The sequence below is a fragment of the Phalacrocorax carbo genome, chromosome 11 (assembly GCF_963921805.1).
Source record: "Phalacrocorax carbo chromosome 11, bPhaCar2.1, whole genome shotgun sequence".
NCBI lineage: Eukaryota > Metazoa > Chordata > Aves > Suliformes > Phalacrocoracidae > Phalacrocorax > Phalacrocorax carbo.
Genome location: NC_087523.1, coordinates 24,591,014 through 24,613,587, shown reverse-complemented (window position 1 = coordinate 24,613,587; position 22,574 = coordinate 24,591,014). Strand labels below are relative to the sequence as shown.

General features: G+C 64.9%; 2 protein-coding genes across 5 annotated transcripts; one reads left to right on the top strand and one right to left on the bottom strand.

Moving 5' to 3' along the window:
* Positions 1-956: 956 nt before the first annotated feature.
* BMP15 (bone morphogenetic protein 15) lies at positions 957-3,430 on the bottom strand. The gene is made up of 2 exons (XM_064462732.1): positions 3,112-3,430; positions 957-2,584 (listed from the first exon to the last, which is right to left on the bottom strand). Exons 1-2 carry the CDS (start codon positions 3,428-3,430, stop codon positions 1,809-1,811), a joined length of 1,095 nt encoding a protein of 364 aa, XP_064318802.1. The 3' UTR covers positions 957-1,808.
* A 3,016-nt stretch (positions 3,431-6,446) lies between these two features.
* Positions 6,447-19,043, top strand: SHROOM4 (shroom family member 4). Of its 4 annotated transcripts, none has more exons than XM_064463548.1 (10): positions 6,447-6,677; positions 10,146-10,297; positions 11,466-11,597; positions 12,134-14,123; positions 14,346-14,407; positions 14,850-15,449; positions 15,708-16,130; positions 16,213-16,399; positions 16,975-17,241; positions 17,319-19,043. In XM_064463548.1, exons 1-10 carry the CDS (start codon positions 6,549-6,551, stop codon positions 17,586-17,588), a joined length of 4,212 nt encoding a protein of 1,403 aa, XP_064319618.1. In that variant the 5' UTR covers positions 6,447-6,548; the 3' UTR covers positions 17,589-19,043. The 4 variants fall into 4 exon arrangements, with proteins under 4 accessions (XP_064319618.1, XP_064319619.1, XP_064319617.1 ...); XM_064463549.1 differs by having other exon boundaries at positions 6,449-6,677; positions 12,176-14,123; positions 16,969-17,241; XM_064463547.1 differs by having other exon boundaries at positions 6,449-6,677; positions 16,969-17,241.
* The last annotated feature ends 3,531 nt before the right edge of the window (positions 19,044-22,574 follow it).

Genomic DNA, 22,574 nt, shown 5'->3' with positions numbered 1-22,574 from the left:
ATCGCTTGCCTGGATGAGTCAACACTGCACGCTTAATGATTGACAAGGGAAAAATCTTCCCCCTGAGGTCAGGCCTGTGAGCTTCCAAAAAAGCAGAAGACATTCCCCTCCCCACAGCCTCCTGGCTGGAGGTGGCCAGGATGCAGCCAACTGGGGACAAGGGGCAGGGGAGGAACCTGGGGCTCTGCAGCTTCTCACTTTGTCAGACTAGGGGAGAAACTTTGGGGCTGGTGGCTAGGGGAGGGACGAGGGCTGGCACTACCCTACCCCACAGCAAACGCCCACAAGAGGGAAGAAGTGCTGAAACATCCCCTTGGAGCTTGGGGCTGGAGGCAAAGCGAGAGACGAAATCCTGGCAAAAGCCGTGAGCTGAGGATGCAGAGGCTCTACTCAGCTGGCAGGTGGCAGTGCCACCAAGCACTGGGAACAAGGATTATAGCTGCCACCCATGCCTGGCTGCTCAAAAAGGAACTTTGCCCCAGCTTTGCAAACACAGGGCATCATGCTCAGGAACAGGCAGGTTTGCCTGCAGACACCTTCCCAAAATAACCCTGGCAGCCAAATGCCTTGGCCATGGTGACAGACAGCCCAGGGAGACCCAGCTCATTGGTCCCCCAGGGGCTGCCCCATATAGAAGGATGTGGGGGATCTCTTGCCCCCAGCTCTACCCAGGCAGCTGCCTGCAGCCACATCTAGTCCCCCCTGTCCCAGGGCAGGTCTGCACTCCAGGGGAGCCTCTTCTCCCAGCTCCTGCTTGAACCAGCTGGGATTTACCCCCTGCACACAGCAGGGAACAGCAACCCCCCCACTCCAGTGCAAGAACAAGGGTGTCTGCACAGTGACACAGTCTATACCAGCCTGTCCTGGGGGCACCTGGTACACCCCAGGGACAAAGCAAGAACAAGCCAAGATGGTCTTTAGCAAAAGCCATCCATTTATTTATTTACACAGTCAGCAATAAATAGAGGAAAGCCAGGCAGCAGGGGTGCTGGGAATAAGACTGACCCCTCCGGGAACAGGGACAGACCAGGACCCCAGCAGAGCCCAAGCCCCATGGGACAGCAAGGGTGTGAAAAGGCAGAGGGACACCACAACAGGGGTCCAACCCTGGGATAAGGTGAGACCTGAACCCTGCTAGAGGGCAAGCCAAAGAGGTGAAGGACAGGGGTGGCAGAGGAAGCAGTGGGCAGAGCCCAGCACTGACTGGCCCCTGGTACTGGGAGCAGAGCTGGCAGCTCGGGTCCTCCAGTTTTCATAGCCTCTCAGAGCAGAACTGCAGGAGACGAGAGGGGCTTCCCCCCCAGCCCAATTCCCAGCCCAGTGAGATGCTGCCACAGCTGGGACTAGACAGGATGGGGGGCACATGAGCCAGGAAGGAATCCCATGGGCAGGGTTGCACCAGATACTGACAGCACCAGCTTGGTGCCAAGCACAGGGACACACAGACTGCTTGCCCTCCCTGCCCTGGCTCCACCAGGAGACCCCAGCCACCTCCTAAGAGCTTCATGCTGCAGTCCAGGGATGCAGCTCTTCTCTGGGAGCATTGGGCCAAGCCCTCCTGCTCCCCAAAAACAGGTGGCAGCCTAGGGTCTGCAGAAAGGACAGATGCCACAGGGCAACCACCCCAGCCCAGGCTTCTGCCTTTAAAAACCCACAATTTACATAAAACTGCCATTGTAAAACCTTCCCAGAGTAGTGCTGTGTAGGGAGGGGGGACAAACCTGCCCCAGGCAGAGCAAGACAAACGCTAAAGTCCAGATCCAGCAGGGACAGGCAGAGCCTGGGGTGATGTGCCAGGGCAGCAGGTGTTACCGGCAGGTGCAGGACTCTGCAATCATGTTCTCATACTCCTTGTAGAGGATGCCGCCATCACGCTCAATCATGAGGACACTGATGGGGCTGTAGCGGTACGGGACACAGGAGGGCCGGGGCACATTGGCATCCACCAGCTGATGGACAAGACTCTGCACAACGGCATGGTTAGGCGCATGATAGTCATAGCGGAGCAGGCGGGGACAGGCACCCTTACAGTAGCGTGGGTTGTAGCGGTGGGGAGCAATGATCCAGTGGTCCCAGCCCAGCTGGGCAAAGCTGACAGGGAAGGGGCGCAGGGAACAGTCACTCTTCTCCCTTCCCTGCTCCCGCAGGTAGCCAGGCAGGTCATGGGCCAGCATCCCTGTGTCACGCCGGTGCCGGTGGGGCTCTGCTGCTGGAGGTGCGAGCCCAGTCTGGGTGTCATTGAGGTAGAGGAGGAGGAAGGGGTGGCTGGGGGTCACTGGGGCATCGCGGCCCCCCACCCGGCTGGCACGCACACAGACATGCCGCAGCGACAGGCTTCCCACACTTCCATTCCCCAGCGCCAGGTAAGGGGTTACATCTGCTTCGGCCCAGCCACGGCGGGGGCGGGTGGCAGGGCTGAGCAATGCCCCAGGTGCCTCACCAGTGGATGCCAGCTCCAGGGCACAGAGGAGGCGACCGTGGGCCAGTGGCAGACTGGGCAGGTAGACCACAGTGGCTCGGAGGAGGTGCTCGACCTCGGGCTGGCCCTCCAGGTGGTAGGTGAGGGGCTGCATGTACCAGCGACCTGTGGGGAAGCAGCAGTCAGTGTCCCCCTGGCACAGCACAGCAGGCACTGCGCCAGCACGGCCTACTCCCAGGGCACTGCTGCAGCCTCACATGGTTCAGTGGTGCCTGCGGCACCATCACATTCAAAGCCCATAACAGCCAGGTGCCCCAGCACAAGGCAGGAGCCTCAGCAAACAGCAGCCATGTGCCATGGCTCACCGGTGGGGTGAAGGGCAAAGAGTGGCTGGGACAATTCACACCCTCTGCACTGACACCACTGGCCTGGCACAGCATCGGGCAGGATAGCAAAGGAAGAGGCACGCAGGGTCAGTGATGCCTTCGCCCACCTCACCCCTGGGGCAGGGAGAGACTGGGCCCCCTGCCAAGGGGGACCCCGCAGCCAAGAGCAGCCCCACAGGGCACAGGACATGCCAGCCCTGTCTGGAACTCTGTAAGGAAGGGGAAGGAGGCAGGGAGAGACCCCCCAGGGTTCAAGCCCACCCTGCCAGCTCCACTAAGCTCCCTCACTGCCTGCCTGCTCCTTACCTGCCCAGGGCTGACCTCCATGGGAACTGGCCCGGACCAAGCGAACAGTGTTGGTGACAAGGCTGCGGCCATGGCGGGGTCGGCCTTCGCTGTCAGCAGCACGCCGGTACAGGTTCAGCATGTAGCGCAGAGGCTGCCCACTTGCTGGCCCTGCTTGCCAGCCCTGGCTGCCTGGTGCCCGCACTTGCAGGGCCTGCAGGAGCGGCAGGGGGGGGAAAGCAGGCAGGGAGCCAGGGGATGGCAGGGACTGGTTTGCAGCCCAGGAAAGGGGCACAGCAAGTAGGAGGAGGAGGCTGGTGAAGGGATGGAGCAAAGCCATGATAGGTGGGGGGGAGGGGGTGTGAGCGGGGTGAGCAGGGCAAGGTGGGGCTGGCCTGCAGCAGGATTAGGGGGAGCCTGCAGTCATGCTTCTCTCTTCTGGAGAAGCAGAGCTGGTCACAGGCACCAGCAAAAGGAGACCCTAGGGTGCTGATAGCTGCTATCAAACCAGGACAACCATGCCAGCTGCTTTAGCTTGGCACAGGAACGGAAAGGGGGTCAAGGGGGGGACGGGGCTCTGTATGCAAAAAAGGGTGCAAATTCCAGACTAAAACCCAGACCAGGGTCAAAGCCAGCCAGACAGGTGCCTGGCTATAGGGGCTGTAAAGGTGCCGGGGTGGAGAGGGGAGTGAAGTGGGGTGGGTGGGGAAGACCAGCTCTATCAGCCCACCTGCTCCTAGCCAGCCTCCTCCTGCAGAGTGGGCGGTCCTGGCCCCCAGGGTCCATTTTAAAGGCATGGCCCCAATCAGGATTTAAAGGGCTAGGAGCTCCCTGCATCCCAGGGGAGGGGGGCTGGAGCCTGGTGGGGTGCTTTGCTGCGGTGAGAGCCCCTCCAGCTCCCACCCACCCCATGCTGACTTTCCGGCAACAGGCTCGGCACCGTTGTGCCCATTGCTGCAAGCTGGTAAGCACTGCCCAGAGCAGGTACAGAGCCTGGGGTCTGCTCCCAGGCCAGGCACAGCCAAGCTGCCCAATGCCTCACTTGCCCCAGCTGAGAGCTGGGCATCAAGCCCAGGGACCATGACACTGAGGCACATGGGTGGGCAGAGTGACTTGGAGCCCAGTGGCACTGAGCATGGCCAGCTCGGCTGGTGGTACCCACACTGTGGGCATCACCATGCCCACAGCTTTGCCAGGCTTGGTCACCCCAGCTCTGAGGTCTTTCTGGCAGTGCCTGCCCATGGCTGAGGAGTTGAGAGGGTGATGCCACCTTCTCACTGGCACGGGTCATTTGACACATTGCTCTTACAGGGGCGTTGTCTCCCAGCCCTGGTGCTGCTCTGTGGCTCTGCGGTGCTTGCCTGAGGCAGGCTCCGTGAGTGCACCACAGAGCAGGGCGAAGGCAGCTACGGCCTGTGCCCCCAACAGAGCACCTGGGGGTTGTGTTAGTGCCTGCCTTGCCCCGGCTGCTGCCCACCCTTCCTGGTTCCGGCCGGGCACAGTGGTAATGGCTGGGAGGGCCATGTGGGGGGAATGTGGTGCGGGGCCACGTGACGAGCCAGGGCGCTGAGCCCTCATGCCTGTCCAGGCAGGGCAGCCCTGGTTATTCATTTGGGAAAGGGCACAGGGGCAGCCGAGCCCAGTGGAGGCTGGGAAAAGTCCGAGCATGGCAAGAGCCATCCATGAGTGGGTGCATGGCAAGTGGGGCAGCAAGGCCACTGGGGAGAGCAGGAGAGTTGGGCCGGGCGTGGACATGTTGAGTCTGTGCAAGGTGGGCCTTGCACTGCTGCTGGGTGGGGTCCAGTGCCACAAACAGTCTGGGGACTGCCCCATGCCCATGCCCTGGGACCCCTACAGCGCAAGGACAGGGCACATGTACTGAGCTGCCTGCAGCTGGCCTGGGCAGGGCACAGGTAGGGTTCAAGGCATGTACTGGTGGACCGGGGCTGCCAAGAAGAACTTGAGGGACCATTGCTGCGCTGGGGCTGAGTAACCCTGGGGATAGCTCATTAGCCTGCCACAGCAAGCCCACCCTCCCAGGCCATGGTACTATGCCCACCCAGCCCACAGGGAGGCAGAGGCCTCAGGCACTGCTGGCAGGGCAGAGCTTTCCAGGCCGGCTGTGCCGTCTGGGAAGGAGATGAGTAAGAGCCAGGGCCCCGGGTGGGAAGGGGAGGAGCAGGACTCCCGGCTCCCCTGGGAACCGGTGCCGATCCACTCCCACCACCCCCAGCTGCCACCCACCGCCTCCTTCCCCTGCCTCAGTTTCCCCAAAGAGGCACAGCTGCTGCTCCTGGACCTGGTGCAGGAAAGGTGGAGGTGAAGCACGGCCATACTGCCATGCATGCCCTGGGGTGCCTGGCTGGACAGGGTGGGGGCTGGAACAGGCAGGCTAGACAGGAGCCAGCAGCTCCTGCTCACCCGCAGGCAGCAGGGCTCAGGGCGCCAGTGTGATTGCAGGGGTGGGGTGCCATTGGGGAGCCTTCTGCCTCGGGGACCTGTGGTGGGTGCTGCATCACCCCACTGCCACCCAAGCAGGCAACCCCTCACACCTGCATAAGCGCTGCCAAACTGCCAGCCATGCTGCACCACTGTGCCGGTCTGAGCTGTGCCTAGCTGAGCTGTGCCTGGCTGATCCGTGCTGAGCTAGCCCTAATGGTTCTGGTCCGTGGTGGCACCATACTGTGCTGGGCCAAACCAGGTTGTGCTGTGCTGAACCATGCTGGGCCAAGCCATGCTGGGTCAGCCAACCCATGCTGGCCCCCTTGCCACCCAATGCTGAGCTGAGCCCAATTGTGCTGGGCTGAGCTGGGCTGTGCCATGCTGAACTGAACTGTGCCAGCCCTCCATGTCATGCCATGCTGGGCTGAGCCAGACAGAGTCAAACCATGCTGGCTAGGCCATGCCAAGCTGAGACTAGCAGTTCAGCGCAGGTCCCCGGGCTGAGCTGTGCTGTGCCAAGCTAAGCTGAGCTGAATAGCACAGTCCTGTGCTGAGCCATGCCATGAGCTGAGCCGTGCTAAGCTGTGCCATGAGCTGTGCTGAGCCATGCCATGCTGTGCTGAGCTGAGCTGTGGCTATGGCTGTGCTGAACTGGGCTGAGCCATTGCCATGCCAAGCCAAGCTGTGCCATGCCATGCTGTGCTGAGCCATGCCATGCTGTGCTGTGCTAAGCTGTGCTGTGCCCATCCGAGCTGAGCCATGCCAAGGTGAGCCGTGCCATGCCGTGCCTAGTCGAGCCAAAGCGAGCCGTGCCAAACTGAGCGGTGCCGTGCCGAGCCGAGCCGATCGCTGCCGTCCCCCCGCGCCTCATTGGCGGCGGCGGAGCGGCCCCGGTGCCGGCCCGGCCCCGCCCCACCGCTTGGCTCCGCGCCGCTCAGCCCGGGCGGGCGGGGGGTGTCATTTCCTCCGCGGTGCGGGGCCGGGCCGGGCCGGGTCAGGATGGAGCGGTAGCGGCCATGGAGCGGGCCGAGGGCCGGCCCGGCGCCCCCCCCCAGTACGTGCATGTGCAGCTGCAGGGGGGCGCGCCCTGGGGCTTCACGCTGCGCGGCGGGCTGGAGCACGGCGAGCCCCTCATCGTCTCCAAGGTAGGCGCCGCCGGACGCGGTCCCGCGCGGGCTCCGCGACATCCCCCCACGAGGGGCCTCCGGCCCGTGGCGGGGCGCGGGAGGAGGGGGACACCTGGTGCGCAACGGCGCTGGGTGTGCGGGGAGCCCCGGCCGTGGGGTCGTCTGTCCCGGCGCGGCGCGGCCGTGGCGGTCACCCGCACCCATGCCCCCCCCGCGACCCGCCACCCCAAGCCGCGGAGCAGAGTGGGAAAGGGGACCGTGGGGGCCGAGGGGGCGGAGGGACAGCCCAGGCCCGGCGGCAGGAAGAAATTCCTCCGGCACATCCGTTGGGCTGGCGGCGGATGGTGGCTCCACTCCGTCCCCCTCGCGTCCCCCCCGGTCCCGTCCCGCGGGGCACAGTGGAGGGGGGGGCAGTCTCCCTTCATGTGCCCACTTGTGAGTTCCGCGCCCACGGGCAGCCCCGGGTCCGGACTCTGCGGGGACGTTGGAGGCCACTGTTGGGGGAACGGGAGTCCGCCCCGTTCCGTCCCGTCCCACCGAAACGCTTGGGCGGGGCAGTGCCCGGGACAGCGGGCTGGTGTCGGGGTGCGGTGCGGCGCGTGGCCCGGCCGGCCGGGACCCTTCCGCAGCCGGGAGCGGGGAGAGCGAGGGTGGGGCCCCAAGGCCGCGACGTCCGGCCACGCAGGGGTCACCGATTCCCGTGGCCCCGCCGGGGTACCGCTCTCCTGGGAAACCCGCTGGGAGCCGGGCAGCAGGCGGGGGCGCCCCAGCAGCCCATCCCGCGGCGGAGCCCGGCCGAGCCCCTGTCACCGGGCGATTTGGCTGCCTGCCCGCCCGGTGCCACCGTCCTGCGGGGCAAGGGTGCTGGCGGGCCGGGCTGTGCCGCGGCCCCGGGGCTGCTTCCCTGCCCCGAGCCTGGCTGGCTGTCCCCCCGGGGCCCTCCACGCCCTGCGCCGGGACGCGGGCAGCGTGGTCTGGCTGGGGGAGCTGGAAAAGTGGCTCCTGTCCCTGCCCTGCGCCCTGGGGAGGCATCACTGGCGAGCGGGAGCCGGGGCCCTATCGGGGTCCAGGCGGGCTGCTTCCCGCCCCCCGACTCGCTGCCGGGCTTCTGGGCCTCAGGGTGGTGGGTCCCAGTGGGTCTGCCGGCTGCTGGAGGAGGGCGCAGCGGGGCCAGGGGACGTTCCCCACCGCTGCTGAGAATGGGGAGGGTTCCTTGCGGGCCGGGGGGGACTGGCTCCCGCGCTTCTCTGGCCGGGCCGCCGCCGTCGCGTGTGCTCTGCAGACAAAGGGGGCTTGTTCAGCGCTCTGTGCATTCAGAGGAGGGTCTCCGGGGGCGCCCAGTCCACTGCCACGGCTGGTCGAGGGGTGTGTGTGTGCCGGCCCATGCAGGGAGGGGGGCAGCCCCTGTCTGCGGTGTAGGGGGCCCCAGACCCTGCGCCAGAAAGGGGAAGGGGGTCCCAGTGCTCGGTGAGACAGTTTGGCCTCTGAGCTCGCCCTGGGTGGGATCCCTTCCTGTGGGAGAGTGCCACAGTTGGGCTGGCATGGGCTCTGTGGGACTGCTGAGCGCACCCCTAGCACAGGGCCCCCTGGGCACGTTGGAGGCAAGGATGGAGGTTGGTTTGGTCACTGCCATGGCTGTGACTTAGACTAAGACAAGTCTTTCTTGGGGAAGGGAGATATTCCTGTGAGCTAGCTTGGTGCCCACTATTAGGGCCCAGAGTGAACACCAGGGGTGGTGTTGGGGAAGTGCCTGGGGCTGGCCCAGCCGGGCAGGGCAGCAGGCAGTGGGGTTTGGCTGCCAGCGCTGAGTTCACTGGTGACGAAGGCAGAACAAGGGGCTGTTTGTGCCAGATTTAGCTCCCAGTGAGTGATGCCAGGGCTGAGCTGTGTCTGTTCTGGCGCATGTGGTGGCCCAGATGTGGGGGCAGCCCCAGTGGTGTCCTGCACCAGGGATGGGGACCCGTCCCCACTGACTGAGCTCCATGGCTGTGGCAGGCAAAACAGGGTGGGCGTGTGGCTGAGCAGAGGACTGGGGTGAAGGTACAGCCTGCCCTGCCTGCCTGCTCTGCCAGAGCTGCCTGTGGTGGGCAGCAGTGTGGCAGGAGTTAAACCCAGGAGCTCTGGTGAGTGCATGGTGGGACTGGAGCCCTTGCAGGCATCTGGGGCCAGGAAGGCAGCCCCACGGAGGACTCCTGGTGGGGAGGGCAGCCTGCCCGCACAGGCAGGTGAATTGGGCTGCAGCCTGGCTGGGCATGGCATTGCAATCCCCAGGTCCCTGACAAAATGGCAGAGCTGGGGTGTGCTGGATACGGCTGTGCCTGGAAGAGCCATGGGGCAGTGCTGGGCTGGGCAGGAAGCCTGGCTGCCCCTGCCTGGCTCCCCAGGTGCCATGTTGCCCACGAGCAGGGGAAGGCCCCCTGAGCCCTGCCTGGCACCAGGGCTGGGAGGGGGTGCCTGGGGACACGTGCATGGTGGTTAGCCTCCTGGGGAGCCATGGGTGCCCCCCGGGCACTGGGGCCTGGCTGTCACCCAGGCTGGGCTGCAGAGATGGTGCTGCAGGCAGAGCTTGTTTCTCTGCTCGGCTGGGGGCGGCAGGGCAGGGTGGGCGCAGGAACCCTGGCACGGGGCCAGGCCAGCTCTGCCTGTCCCACTGCAGGTGACTGTAGGATCCAGCCAGGTCAGGCTCCACATTCAGGCTGGGCATGGGGGCATGGGGCACCCCAGGTCCTGCCCCATATGCCTGCATGCCCTGTGCCACTGCCACCATGCAACCCAGCAGCCAGGCTCACTTGCCAGCCCTGTGGCTTGAGGGGCTGGGCATGCTGATCTCTGGCTGTCAGGAGCGGCAGGATAGGCAGAAATGAGTGCCAGCACTGGGTGCTCTGCCTGCCCCGACTGGGCACTGCCCATCCTAGGGCTGCCCATGCTGCTGGGGCAGAGGGGATGGGCTGGGACCCCTCCATGCCGGCAGCGCTATGGCTCTGTGTACTCCAAGCCGTGGCGGTACGGGGTACCAGGCTCAGTTTGGCCGTGAGTGCCAGGATGGGGTAGGCATGTGCCAGGGCTAGGCACAGCTTGGTGCTTCCCCTGCTGTTGGCTCCCCTGAGCACACATGGTGTGATGGAATCCTTCGGTCATCAGAATAACCACGGGTGCCCAGGCAGGGCCGACATGGGCCGGGAGCAGTGGCGGGGGACTGGCATTCGTGCCGGACAAAGGGCCCTTGTGTTGCCTGCGCCTGCGGGGGAATCTGCTGGGATGGGACATTTTTCTTCTCCCCCCCTTCCTGATGCCCTTTTATTGCTCAGAAATTCATGTGACTGGGGCAGGGGGGGAGCCCAGCTCCACAGATCCCTCTGCAGTGCCCAGGGCACAGGCACCACCTTTTTGAAGCCTCTTTCTCCCCTGGCACCCGGTAGCAGTGGCACACCCCCTGAGGTGTTCTGGGGGGCCGTGCCCACCCTGACGCCCCTCTCTGTCACCCAGGTGGAGGACGGAGGCAAGGCTGCACTCTCCTGCCAGCTGCAGCCAGGTGACGAGCTGGTGAACATCAGTGGGACGCCACTGTATGGGTCCCGCCAGGAGGCCCTGATCCTCATCAAAGGCTCCTACCGCACCCTGAAGATGATCGTCCGCAGGTTGGCAGCATGGCGGGGGGGCGGCTGGGGGAGTGGTGGCGCCAAGGCCAGGAGGGCATCATCTGCCTGGGGGACTGGTGGGAGCCTGGCGGTGTCCGTGTCTCCAGCCTGGAGGTGCCCCGTGCTGGGACAGGATGGGGGACAGACCCACCATGGCTGTCAGCACCCCGTGGTGAGTGGGGGTTCGCCAGTCCGGTGTGCTGCCAGCAGAGCTGGGGCGGTGTGGCAGGCTCACCAACCCCTTGCTGGGCGGTATCCTCAAGTGTGGCCGCTCCTCTCCCTTCCTGCCTGCTTGCTGCCTGCCTGGGAAAGGAAGGAGAGGCAGGGCGGGGCCCTGCAGTGCACTCCCCCCCCCCCCCATCCACTCCTCGGCTGCATCTCAACTGGGCTCCAGCTCCAGCAGCACCCAGAGGCTGGGGCAGCACAGGGCACTGCCCACGGGGCAGGGGGTGCCACTGGACTGTGCCGGGGCTCAGCATCATCCATGGTGAGTTTGGGGACTCTGGGGGAGGAGGGACCCCTGTGCTGACCCCACAGCTCCCTCCCTCCCTGCCCACCCAGAGGATGTTGGAGCGGCACCGGCCATTTGGGGGGTACAGGACTTGGCATCTGCCCACATGTCTGTGTGGTAGCACTGGACATCACTGCCTGTATGCGCTGGGGGGACTGGAGACTCCCATGGCTGCCTGGCACAAGGGGTGGGACAGGGCCTGGCACAGGACCCCTCCCTGGGGACATGATGTGGCCTGCGCTTGCTGCAGACGCCGAAGGACCGAGGAACAAGGTGGGAAGGTCAGGCTTGCAGTGGGGACACAGATATGGCCCCAGGGTCCCTTGGTGTGCCTGCAAAGCCAGTCCAGTTCCGGTAGGGACCCTCGCTCTGCTAGGGCATTGCCTGTGGGCTGCGCTCGGAGCATGTCCTTGGTCCCCTGTTGATGCTGGCAGTGGGGACTCTGCAGGAAGGGGAGCCCCTGCAGTGGGGGGGAACCGTGGGATCCCCCTGCCCTGTGTCGGGTGCTGGCAGGGCTGGACCCTCCTCGCCGCCATCCCCCTCAAGCGGGTGCTGGCCTGGGGGGGACAGGAAGCCCCGTAGGAAGTGACTTCAGCCCCGGTTCCTCAGCCCGGCTTCCTCCCCATTCTTGTCCTCTCCTGCTGTTGCTCTTGGCAGGAGGAGTGTGCCGGTCCTCCGGCCCCATTCCTGGCACGTGGCCAAGCTCACCGAAAGCCGCCCCGACGCCCCTGCCATGCACTGCCCCACTGACGCCTTCAGCCTCTCCTGGCCCTCAGGGTGTGATGTCAGGTGAGAACCCTGACCCACCCCCGGGGGGACCCAGGGGACTGGGCAAGGGGAGGGGGCAGATGGGGCACCTGCTTGGGTCGGGGCAAGGTGGGTGTGGGGTGGGTGTTCGCTTGCTTGCCCCATGCCGCTGTTGGGCATGCCCCTGTGTCTTGCTGCCACGCTGCCCTTTCCCCTGCCTGTTTACTCGCTGGCTCCCGGCAGGAAGGGGTGGTGGCTCTGCCAGAGCCGGCCAGGAGCTGCTGAGTCCCACTGCCCCCCCTGCCAGAGCAGGCATGTCCTGAGTGGCCAGAACCACGCATGCCCTGTGTCCCTTTGCCTTCTTCCCCTGACAGCTCCAGGGCAGCCTTGGTGCTGCCCCCAAACCCAGGTGTAAAGGGCAGGTTGGGGCTGTGCCAGCCTGTGGCCCCCATCCCAGGGGGTGTGTGTGGTGGTGGGGTGTTGGCTTCCTGGGTTCTCATGTCCATTGGCGGGGCTGGCGGGGAGCTGGGTGGGGGCACAGCAGGCACCGCTAATGCCGGCGTGGGGCCGGATGGCAGCGAGCTGTCCATGCAGTGGAACCCGCTGTCCCGGCACTGCAGCACCGACCGGAGCAGCTCCATTGGGAGCATGGAGAGCCTGGACCAGCCTGGCCAGGCCTACTATGAAGGGGACCCCTCACCCGTTGACCAGGGCGTGTACCACAGCAAGCGGGACTCTGCCTACAGCTCCTTCTCCGCCAGCTCCATCGCCTCTGACTGTGCCCTCTCCCTCCGCCCTGAGGAGGCTGCCTCCGTCGACTCTGGCCTCCAAGGCCCCTGCAAGGTCCCTGACGGGCGCTACCTGACCACAGGGGCTGAGCCGCCTGCCAGCCGGCACTCCGAGGCCTGGCGGGCGCCTGTGCCCCCCCAGCCACCCGTCAGGAGGGACAGCCTGCGGGCCGCCCCAGCTGGTGGAGGGGACAGGCGCCGGGCATCGGTGTCAGTGGACATGCTGCACGCCAAGGGCCGGTGGATCTCCGACACCTTTCTCTGCCAGCGGGACAGGGAGGTGGAGGCAGCGGGTGGGAGGACACCAGCGCCATACTCCACGAAGGACCGTCTCTCTGCCGAGCAGTATTACATGCTGAGCTCCCATCCGGACGAGTCCCCAGCTGAGCCGCTCCTGGGGAATAGTGCAGAGCCTGGTGACCGGCTATACCTGGATGGTGGTGTGCACAGAGTGCCTGATGCTGCAGTGGCGGGTGACAACCTGCTGCTCTCGCCGCTCAAGGGCCATGCACCGCACCGGCACAGTGCTCCTGAGCAGCTGCTGGCCTCCCAGCTCTGCTCCCTCCAGGTGGGCACTGGCAGTGGGCAAGCCTCGCCAGCCCCCGATGGGCACCGCTGGACCCTTTCCCCGTTGCACCCTGAGGGCAGCCGGCCGGGGGCCACAGGGGCTGCGCAGGACACCCCGCTCTGCCCAGAGCCATGCCGCCGCCTGCCATCCTGCCGCTGCTGCCCTGAGCCTCAGCGAGCCTGTGGGCAGGACGGGAGGGGTGCCAGCCCAGTGCGTGGCACCGAGGGGCCGGCAGAGGAGGAGAGCCGACCAGGGGGCCGGCGGGCTGGGGGTCCTCCCCACCGCTCTGCTCAGATGCGCCGCCGCAGCGACCGCTTTGCCACCAGCCTGCGCAACGAGATTCAGCGGCGCAAGGCCCAGCTGCAGAAGAGCCGGGGTCCTGGCGCCCCACCACCTGGCGAGGAGCCGGTGGAGGAGGCAGACGAGTCTCCTGAGGGCAACATGCTGGCAGAGGGACCCCACCCCCCTGCTGAGCATCTCAGCCCCATGCTGAGTGAGGATGGCAGGAACCCTGGCCACCTGGGGGCCCAGGGCATCCCCACTCCTGACCCGCTGCCAGTCCCCAAAGGGCCCGCATCCCCCGAGCGGGTGGTGCCGATGGGGCGGGGCCGCTGGCGCTGGTCCCCGGAGCGCAAGCTGCAGCGACAGTGTTCACCCAACCCTGGTGAGCTGGAGGGCTATGGCCAGGGGCCAATGGCCCCCAGCTCCCCACCACGGGGTAGTGACGAGGCCGTCCTCCTACCCTTTGCTGACCGCCGCCGGTTCTTCGAGGAGAGCAGCCGGCCAGCGCCGCCTCGGCAGGGCAAGCCGCCAGCAGGTGACCCTGGTACCTTCCAGCCCCCTGGCCCCGAGCGCCGGGACGCCCGCCGCCTCTCCGTGGACCAGCCCTACGGCTCCCCCTCGCCTGGCCACCCTGGCTCTGCCAGCCCCTACACGGAGCGCTGCCGGGAGCAGCCCCCCTGCTACAAGCCCCTGGGGAGGCCAGTGGAGCTGGAGTACGTGCGGGGCTTCTCCTACCCCTATGGGGGTCCCCTACGCCCTGAGCCCTGCCACTACTGTGGGGGGGACCTGTGCCCCCCGCCGCTGCCCCGTGGCCATGCCTGCCGATGCCACCCCAAGCCCTGGGCACACTGCCCTGACTGCTGCTGCCCGGCCCCCCACCCCGGGCGGGACGAGAGTGACGCCTGGCCCCCCCGAAGAGCTTTCACCCCGGTGAGTGAGCCTCCTGGGACTGTGCTGGGGAGCAGCACTGGCACCACCCTGTGCCCTGGAGCGTGACCTGGGATTGGGGTGGGGGTTCTGTGCCCACAGTGGGCCCTGCAGAGCCCCTACATGCCTACTGTGCCTGGATGGGGGTGGGTCAGGGTGTGTTGGGGAGCATGGGTGCTGGGGAGGGCACCCCGCTTTCACGCTCCCTCTCCTTCCCCCATGCAGGAATTTCCCCTGGATGAGTGGGAGCCACCAGCGATAACCAGGAAAGCCGGCCAGTCCATCAGGTGAGCCTGTGTTGGGTGACCCATGGGCCAGTGGCAGTGCCAATGGGGTGCCAGGACGTGCATGCCACACTCGGAGGGGACCTCTGCCGGTGAGGTGTGGGGACTGCTGTGATTTTGGTTGGTGATGTACAAAGTGCCTCCCTTAACACCCCGGCCATAGCCGTGCTGTGCCCTGCAAAGCAGGGGCACGTGCCACCTTCGGTAAGCAGGGCCTGGGTGTGTGAGGTGGTGCCCATGTGGGGCTGGGTCCTTCCTTACCCATCCCCAAGGGGCTGGGGGTGTCTCCGGGAAGCTGTGTGCAGTGTGGGGGCACTGGGAGAGCCTGGGCTTCCCCTGCCAGCGGGGCTCGGAGACTCCAGCTGGGGAAACTGAGGCAGGGGTGGGCATGAGCTGCTGGGGGGGTGACTATCTGGGGGGTATGGGTGCCCCCTTCTCTCCCCAGTGAGCTCTCCCGCTACCAAATGGGCTTCCCAAGGCTTGGCCCCTTCCGCCCCTGCTTTGAGAGTGCTGAGGCAGATTGGCCGTCCTGCTACCGGGCCACGTCCACACATGACCTTTCATGGGATGGTGACTGCCTGGCTCACTCCCCTGAGAGCCCCCCGGACCCCTTGCACCGCCCGCTGCGGGGCAGAGCATTCTCCGAGAGCCACCTCAACCTAGAGCCTGCCAGCCCCCGGGGCCGTGACCGGAAGGACATTCTCCGTGCCAAGCTGGACCCCCCTGGCATCCCCAAAAAGAAGGGCCCTCCACCTCCCCGCCCACCTCCACCCAACTGGGAGAAGTACAGGCAGCGACGGATGTCCCAGCACCTGCCAGGTGGTTCTGGGCACAGCTCTGCCTTCACAGCTGCCCCAGTGCCAAGCCGCAGCATTGCTGAGGCTGTGCGTGAACGGTCCCAGAGCCTCACCGGGGAGCAAGGGGGCCGGTCCCGGGTGCATGCCGCTCACCCCCCCGCCCCACTGGGCTCCTGGCCCCGACCCGAGCCTCCTGGATCACTCTGCAGGACGCCTGAGCCCGATGCTGGTAGCACAGAGATTTGCAGGCAAGTGCTGCTGCGGCGCGGGGTGGGAGAGGGGCTGCAGGCACAGCCTGGGCATGGGGTGGCTTTTGGGGCTGCGTGGCCCTTTGAACCATGCTTCAGAGCATCCTAATACACCTCTTGGGGCAGGCTGCGGGGTTTTCTCAGGGTGGGGGGGTGTCCCTGACCTCTTTCCCTGGGGTGGGCGTAGCCCTGCGTGTCCCCATCCCCCATGGGTGGGCAGGGGAGCTGATGTGGGTGCCCCTGGGCGGGTGTCAGCAGGACAGCAGGGACCGGGCAGGAGTGGCCGAAGGCAAAGCACCCCTGGGAGATGGTGGAGCAGCCCCAAAGGCTTGGCCGGAACCAGGAGCGGGGCTGGGCTGGTCTCCGCGGGGTGAGTGAGTGCTCCCTGCCCCTGCATGGTGGCTCCGGCCCCGCCACCCGGGAGGCAACCAAGCCCAGCGTCAGAGCAGCGGAGGAGGCAAGCTGCCAGGGAGGCCGGCCCCAGCCCCACCGCATGGACTCGGAAGAGCTGCTGTGGGATGTGGTGGGCAGGGACCGCTCCCTGGCCAGCATCCTGGCCCCCTCGGCCCCCCTTGTCACCGCCACCGAGGTGGTGGGTGAGCTGCTGGTCGCAGGGGAGCGGCAGGCCTGGCGGGAGCGTTTCCAGCAGGACTGGCGCCTGGAGGCCCTGGCGCAGGACAGGTAGGGCTGGCGTGGCACCGGGCACTATGCTGAGGACAGGCTGCACGCTGCCACCTGCAGCACTGAGCCCCTGTCCCCGCAGGCAGGGCTTTGAGCCCATCTCACCGCCTCCCGGGAGCACTACCAGCTCCACCGCCTACCCCGCGTATTACGGTGCGGCAGCAGGCACAGCTGAGCCTCTTGGTAAGGTGAAGGAGCTGCCAGAGGTGGTGGAGGGGAGCTCAGAGGATGAGGAGGAAGAGGTGGACCGCGAGCTGGTGGAGAAGAAGGTAAAGTGGGCATGGCTGGGGACAATGCCCTTGGGATTCCCCACTGGCCATCACCAGGTGCTTGCAGGGACACGGGGCATTGCCAGATGCTCATGGGGACCAGGGCATCATTGGTTGCTCATGGTAACTAGGCGCATTGCTGGATGTTCCCCGGAACCAGGAACATCGCTGGGTGCTCACAGGGGTCAGGGCTGTTGCTGGATGCTCACTGGGGCTGGGACATTGCCAGGATGCCCACAAGAACTAGGGCCATTGTTGGGTGCTTTGGGGGCCTGGGAGTGTCACCATGGGGTGCTTATGGGGACCAGGGGCATCACCAGATTACTGGGTGGTTGCGGGGACTGAGGGCATCACTGAGTGCTCATGGGAAGTAGGAGCATTGCCGTATGCTCATGCCAGATGCTTGCAGGGACTGGGGGCATTGTCAGTAGCTCATGGGAACCAGGAGCATTGCCAGATGGTTGTGGTCTGTGGGGCCCAGTGCAGCGTGGCACACCTGGACCCATGGCCAGTCCCCCAGTGCCAACAGGGGGTGGCCCCAGTCAGCCCTGACCCCTTCCTTCTGGCAGCTGCAGCTGATTGAGAGCCTGAGCCGCAAGCTGGCCGTTCTGCAGGAGGCACAGCGGGGGTTGCAGGAGGACATCAGTGCCAATGGGGCGCTGGGTGAGGATGTGGCTGCCCGCCTGCAAACCCTGTGCACCCCAGGAGAGTTTGAGAAGTACCGCCTCTTTGTGGGTGACCTGGACAAGGTGGTCAACCTCCTGCTCTCCCTCTCCGGGAGACTGGCCCGGGTGGAGACTGCCTTGGGCCGCTTGGGGCCCCATGCCCCCGCTGAGGACAAGGTGAGCATGGGGCAGGGGGGCACCCACGGGGTGGTGGGGTGTGGGAACCCCATCAGTGCTGCCCATCTTGTCTGCAGGTGGCCCTGCGGGAGAAGCAGCGGCTGCTGGTGGCACAGCTGGAAGATGCCAAGGAGCTGAAGGAGCATGTGGGGCGGCGGGAGGAGGCAGTGGGTGCCATGGTGGCACGATACCTGCCTGCTGAGCACCTCCAGGACTACCAGCACTTCATCAAGATGAAGTCAGCCCTCATCGCTGAGCAGCGGGAGCTGGAGGAGAAGATCAAGCTGGGCCAGGAGCAGCTCCTCTGCCTGCGTGAGAGCCTTGGCCAGGCCCCCAAGGACTGCTAGCCCCCTGCCCAGCATCCCCTGGGACCCTGGCTGTGGCCCCAGCTTGCTGCCAAAGCCAATCCAACCCCTTGGGTCTCTCCCTGCATCCGTCCGACTGTGCAGCCCCTGCCTTTTATTTATTTTTCCAGTTTACTGAGCAGGGGAGGGGATGCCAGTCCAGGTGCTGGGGGCGGGGCTGTGCCACAGACCTGCCCTGGGCTCTAGAGCCACCCAGCACCCTGCGGCCCAGCAGGACCAGACGGATAGATCCTGCCCCCCCGCCCCCCTGATGAGTCTTTCTGTGCCTGTGGAGGTCCCTCCATGTCCTGGACACCAGTGCCTGTCCTGCAGGTGGTGCTGCACTACATGCCTTAAACAACCCCCCCTCAGCTGCCCCAGGGCATCCCCACACAGTGCCTGGAAGGGTTAAACCATCCTCACTCTCCATCATGTCTGTTTGTCCAGCTCTGTCCATCTGTCCAGTGGGAGCTGGAGGAATTTCACCCCCAGCATCCTCTTCCTCTCCATTGTGTCTGAAACAATGGCCCTGGCCAGCGGGTCCTTAACCCATTCCCTGCTGTCCTGAGGCACTGCAGGGGTCCAAGGTGGGTGCTGTGCACCCCTCGCCCAGGGGACACTTTGGTGGGTGCCCCTGGGATGGTGCTTTGCCAGTGGATGGGGTGCTGGGAGCAGTAGACCGTGGGCTGCCAGTACCCACTGCCACCAGTGCTGTGGGCACGGGGATCACCCGGCGTCATCCAGGCCTTGCTTTCAGCCTCTGTTGTGGCACCAGGAGGGATTAATAGAGGGGAAAAAAACCCAGGATGAAATGAATGGGGCACCTGTCCCCCTTCTCTGTGCTGCAGCAGCCCTAAGTAGCACTTAACCTCACTGTGGGTCACCTTGCTGCCCCGCTGCTGTCCATCTGCCCACAGGACAGGCAGGTGCCTCAATGCTGATTTTGCACAGGGGTTTCATGCAACTGACAGCAGCTTGGGGCCAGGGGTGAGGGTGGGGAGCGTTTTGGGGAGGCAGGGTGGGCCCCAGCCCCTTTGGGACTGGCCACAGCCAGGCAGCCGAGCCCCAGGGTGCAGGTAGTGCCTGTGCCTGCCCACTTAGCACTGCCGCAGCCCCCTGCATGGATGCTCCCCTGCCCCCCCCCGCCCCCAGCTGGTTGAACACTACACCCCACCCCCCTAGTCCTACCCTGGGATGGTGCCGGGCAGGACTGGGGGCCCCTGCATTCCCCCTGTCATGGCTGCCCCCATTCCTGCCTGGGGACACTGCTAGGACCAAAGGCTGCACCAATTAGGAGCTGGGGACATGCTGCTCTCAGGGGGGCTGGCTGCTCTCAGGGGGGCTGGCAGCCCTCAGCAGGTCTCTGCACCAGGGGTGCGTGCTAGTGCCTGTGCCTTGCCATGTGTAGTTGTGCCTCTCTCACACTAAAGGAGCAGCAGCTGCTGCACAACTATCCAAGTCCTGTGTCTTGTGTGGTTTGTCCCTGCGTCCTCAGCCAGTGGCACTGGGGCTGGCAGGTGCCTGCTGTGGTGAGGTGGGGGGATGCTCCAGCTGGGGTGAGGCAAGCCCTGGCAAGCTCTTGGGACCTACATGCCCCCATGGCACTGCAGGCACCTGGGATGCAGCCATGGGCAGGGGGCTCCTCAGCACCCAGTGCCACCAGGCTGTGTCTGGGCAGGGGGCAATGCCTGGACCCCTTCCCAGGGGCACATGGAGAGGGCACAGTTCTTGGGTAATGGGTGTAGTGGTGTACCCAGTATTCGCAGCCACAGCATCAGCACTGCTGGAACGATTGGGGTGGCACCAGGGAAGGGGTGACCCGGTGGGTGTGGCAGTGCCCAGGGGGGTAGTACGGTGCTGCTGAGCTGGCTATGGGGTGCCCTGGTTCACCCGAGCACAGCAGGGTGGCGTGGGGGGGGGGTGGGGGGGTGGCATGGCAGCTGTCCCCTTGCTGGCCAAATGCCCTCCCCAGGGCCCCTGCGTGCCAGCCGGGCACCATGGAGCGGGCCCCTGCCCACGCCTGGCAGCCCGGGCTGGGCTGGGGGAGCCGCCGTGCAAGGGCAGCGTTGGCCGCTGGATGGCACCAGCACAGGCGTGTGAGCACACGCACACGGGGGTGGACGCGTGCGCACGCACACGCGTGTGGGTGCATCAGTGCAGGTGTATGTGTGAGCACATGCATGTGTGGGTGGGCACGGGCGCACATTGGTGGGTGCATACACATGTGTCAGAGCATATGCACGTGCACGTTGGCACAGAAACACAGCAGGGTGCTTGTGTGCCCATGCATGTGCAGATGACATGTGTACAGGCATCTGTGAATGCATGAGAGCACACAACAGGTTAAATGCATGCACGCACCTGGGCGCATGTAGATAAATGGCTGAAAACATGCTGAGTGTGAGCATGTGGCTGCATGGGGGCACACAGGCACATGGATGTCGGTACACACAGCTGAACACATGCACACACAGGTAGAATGCATGCACATGCATGTAAGCACACATGCACACACACTTGAGTACATGCCATGTGTGCTCACACACATGGACAGGGAGGAGCACAGCCCCATGCCGGGGAGCACAAGCGCAAGCGGTGAGCGACTACACTTGTGGGTGAACATGTCCACGTATGTGTGATGTGCAGTTGTGAATGCATGCACACATGTGTGTGCACAAGCAGGTAAGCAAATGCACAGGCAGCTTAAGAGCACATGAGTGAATGTATGCACGTGTGGGTGAGTGTGTGTACCTGTGTGTGGGCAGGGCTGCTTGTGCAAGCCCATGTCTACAGATAACTGCAGGCACATGGGGCGGTGGATGGACGCATGCACATGTCTATGCCCTGTGACCTGTTCGAGACCTGCTTGCCCCTCCATGCAGCTCCCACTGCTGCCAGGCAGGATCATGGACCCAGGGCATGGGCGGCACGGCTGGACTGCTGAGCACCAGAGCCTTCAGCACTTGTGCTGGATGTGGCTGTGAGATGGGGGAGTCATGGGGGTCCCTGTGTGGGACCCCACGGGAGCTGCAGACCAGCTGGGCTGTGCACCTCCCAGAGGTGCAGACAGAACCCAGACACACTGGGGTAGCCCCTGGGCCTGCTGTCTGTTTCCCCATCACTATACATCTTTCCATTTTACAGATCCCCAGTCCATCCCCCTGTATCCTGCACCCCTGGTTCTAAGGGACCAGGAGCTGGGGGAGGATGAGAAAGTGGTGGGTAGTGATGCATCAATGAGAGCCAAGCCCTGCTCTCCCTGAACCACTGCCCCAAATAGGGAGTCCTGAAACGTGGACGTCCAAACCCTGCAGCAGCAGCACCCCCTGCCCCCTGCTTATTACAGGCTGAAGGGCACAGCCATGCACATGGTGGGGGACAAGGAGCCCCAGGCCCCTGGGCGTAGCCCATCAGGTGGGTGGGCTAAAGTTTGGGGGGATGTTGGACTCTTGTCTCAGCCTGGCTGGCTGCCAGCATGGGGGTCCCAGAGCAGCAGTGGGTGAGGGCTGAGCACCGGGGCCACAGCACCCCATGCTGCTGGGCTGGGGCCCTGTGCACACTGCAGGGTGAAAAGTGGGGCCAGACTCTCTCTCCCTCCCAGTGGTGTGTTTGGGGGCACATCCCCATGTGTGCACATGTGTGCGAGCTCCATATGCACGCTCCAAGTCATGTTCCTATATTAATAGACCTTTGTGGGCTGTTTGCATGCATGTGCGCCATAGAATCACAGAATGGTTTGGATTGGGAGGGACCTTTGAAGACCACCTAGTCCAATCCCCCGGCTATGGGTAGGGACAGCTTTTTACTAGATAATGTTGCTCAAAGCCCTGTCCACCCCGACCTTGAACACTTCCAGGGCTAGGGCATCCACAGCTTCTCTGGGCAACCTGCTCCAATGCCTTACCACTCTCATTGAAAGTAATTTTTTCCTATGTCCAACCTAAACCTACCCTCATTCAGTTTAAAATTTTTTCCCCTTGTCCTGTTCCTACAGGTGCTGGTAAAAAGTCTCTCTCTGTCTTTCTTAGTAACACCCCTTACTCAGTGAAAGTCTGCAATAAGGTCTCCCCATGGAGCCTTCTCTTCTCCAGGCTGAACAACCCCAACTCTCTCAGCCTTTCTTCATAGCAGAGGGGTTCCAGCCCTTGGACCATCTTTGTGGCCTCCTCTGGACCCGCTCCAACAGGTCTGTGTCCTCCCTGTGCTGGGGACGCCAAAGCTGGACGCAGGGCTCCAGGGGGTCTCACCAGAGCAGAGTAGAAAGTCAGAATCCCCTCTCTCCACCTGCTGGCCATGCTGCGAGTAATGGACCCGCTTCTGGCTTTCTGGGCTGTGAGTGCGTGTTGCCGACTCATATAGTTTGTGTGCATGTGCGAGTGTGTGTGCAAGTGTGTGGAAGCATCAGTGCGTGTGCTCACCCGTGCCTGTGCATGCGCACGCATGTGTGGCCATATGCACATATAGTTGCATGGAGGTGGTGCATGTGCTTGCCCACGCCTGAAGTGAGCATGCTGAGGCACGCATGGGCGTGTGCACACATATGTGCACGGCCGCAGCGTGCCTGATCGCCCATGCTATGCGTATGCATGCCCTTGCCCGTGTGGGTGGTGCACACGTGTGTGCATGGCAGCAGTGCATGTGCACGCCCATGCCGGGGGTGTGCCCGCCCGTGCCCGCGTGGGCGGTGCACATGTATGTTCACGGCAGCAGTGCATGTGCTTTCTCACGCCCGTGCATGCGCCCGCCCGTGCCCGCGTGGGCGACGCACACGTATGTGCACGGCACCGGTGCGGGTGCCCGCCCGTGCCCGCGTGCTCGGGGCCGTGCGTGGGCCGCCCGTGCCGCCGCGCGCGGTGCGCAGCAGCGCCCGCCGCGCCGGAGCAGGCCAGGGCTTGCGGCGCAGGGGCAGGGCCGGGGCTGCCTGCAGAGGCACATCCCGGCGGGATCGCGCTGCGGGGCCGGGGGGGCTGCGGGGCGGCGGGCGGGGGC

Bases quoted from the DNA above. Each gene is read 5' to 3' on its own strand.
- BMP15 (XM_064462732.1), bottom strand. From the start codon at position 3,430: ATGGCTTTGCTCCATCCCTTCACCAGCCTCCTCCTCCTACTTGCTGTG. The intron at 2,585-3,111 runs GTAAGGAGCAGG...GCTTCCCCACAG, and splicing joins TGGAGGTCAGCCCTGGGCAG to GTCGCTGGTACATGCAGCCC.
- SHROOM4 (XM_064463547.1), top strand. From the start codon at position 6,549: ATGGAGCGGGCCGAGGGCCGGCCCGGCGCCCCCCCCCAGTACGTGCAT. The intron at 16,400-16,968 runs GTAAAGTGGGCA...TCCTTCTGGCAG, and splicing joins GCGAGCTGGTGGAGAAGAAG to CTGCAGCTGATTGAGAGCCT. The intron at 17,242-17,318 runs GTGAGCATGGGG...TCTTGTCTGCAG, and splicing joins ATGCCCCCGCTGAGGACAAG to GTGGCCCTGCGGGAGAAGCA.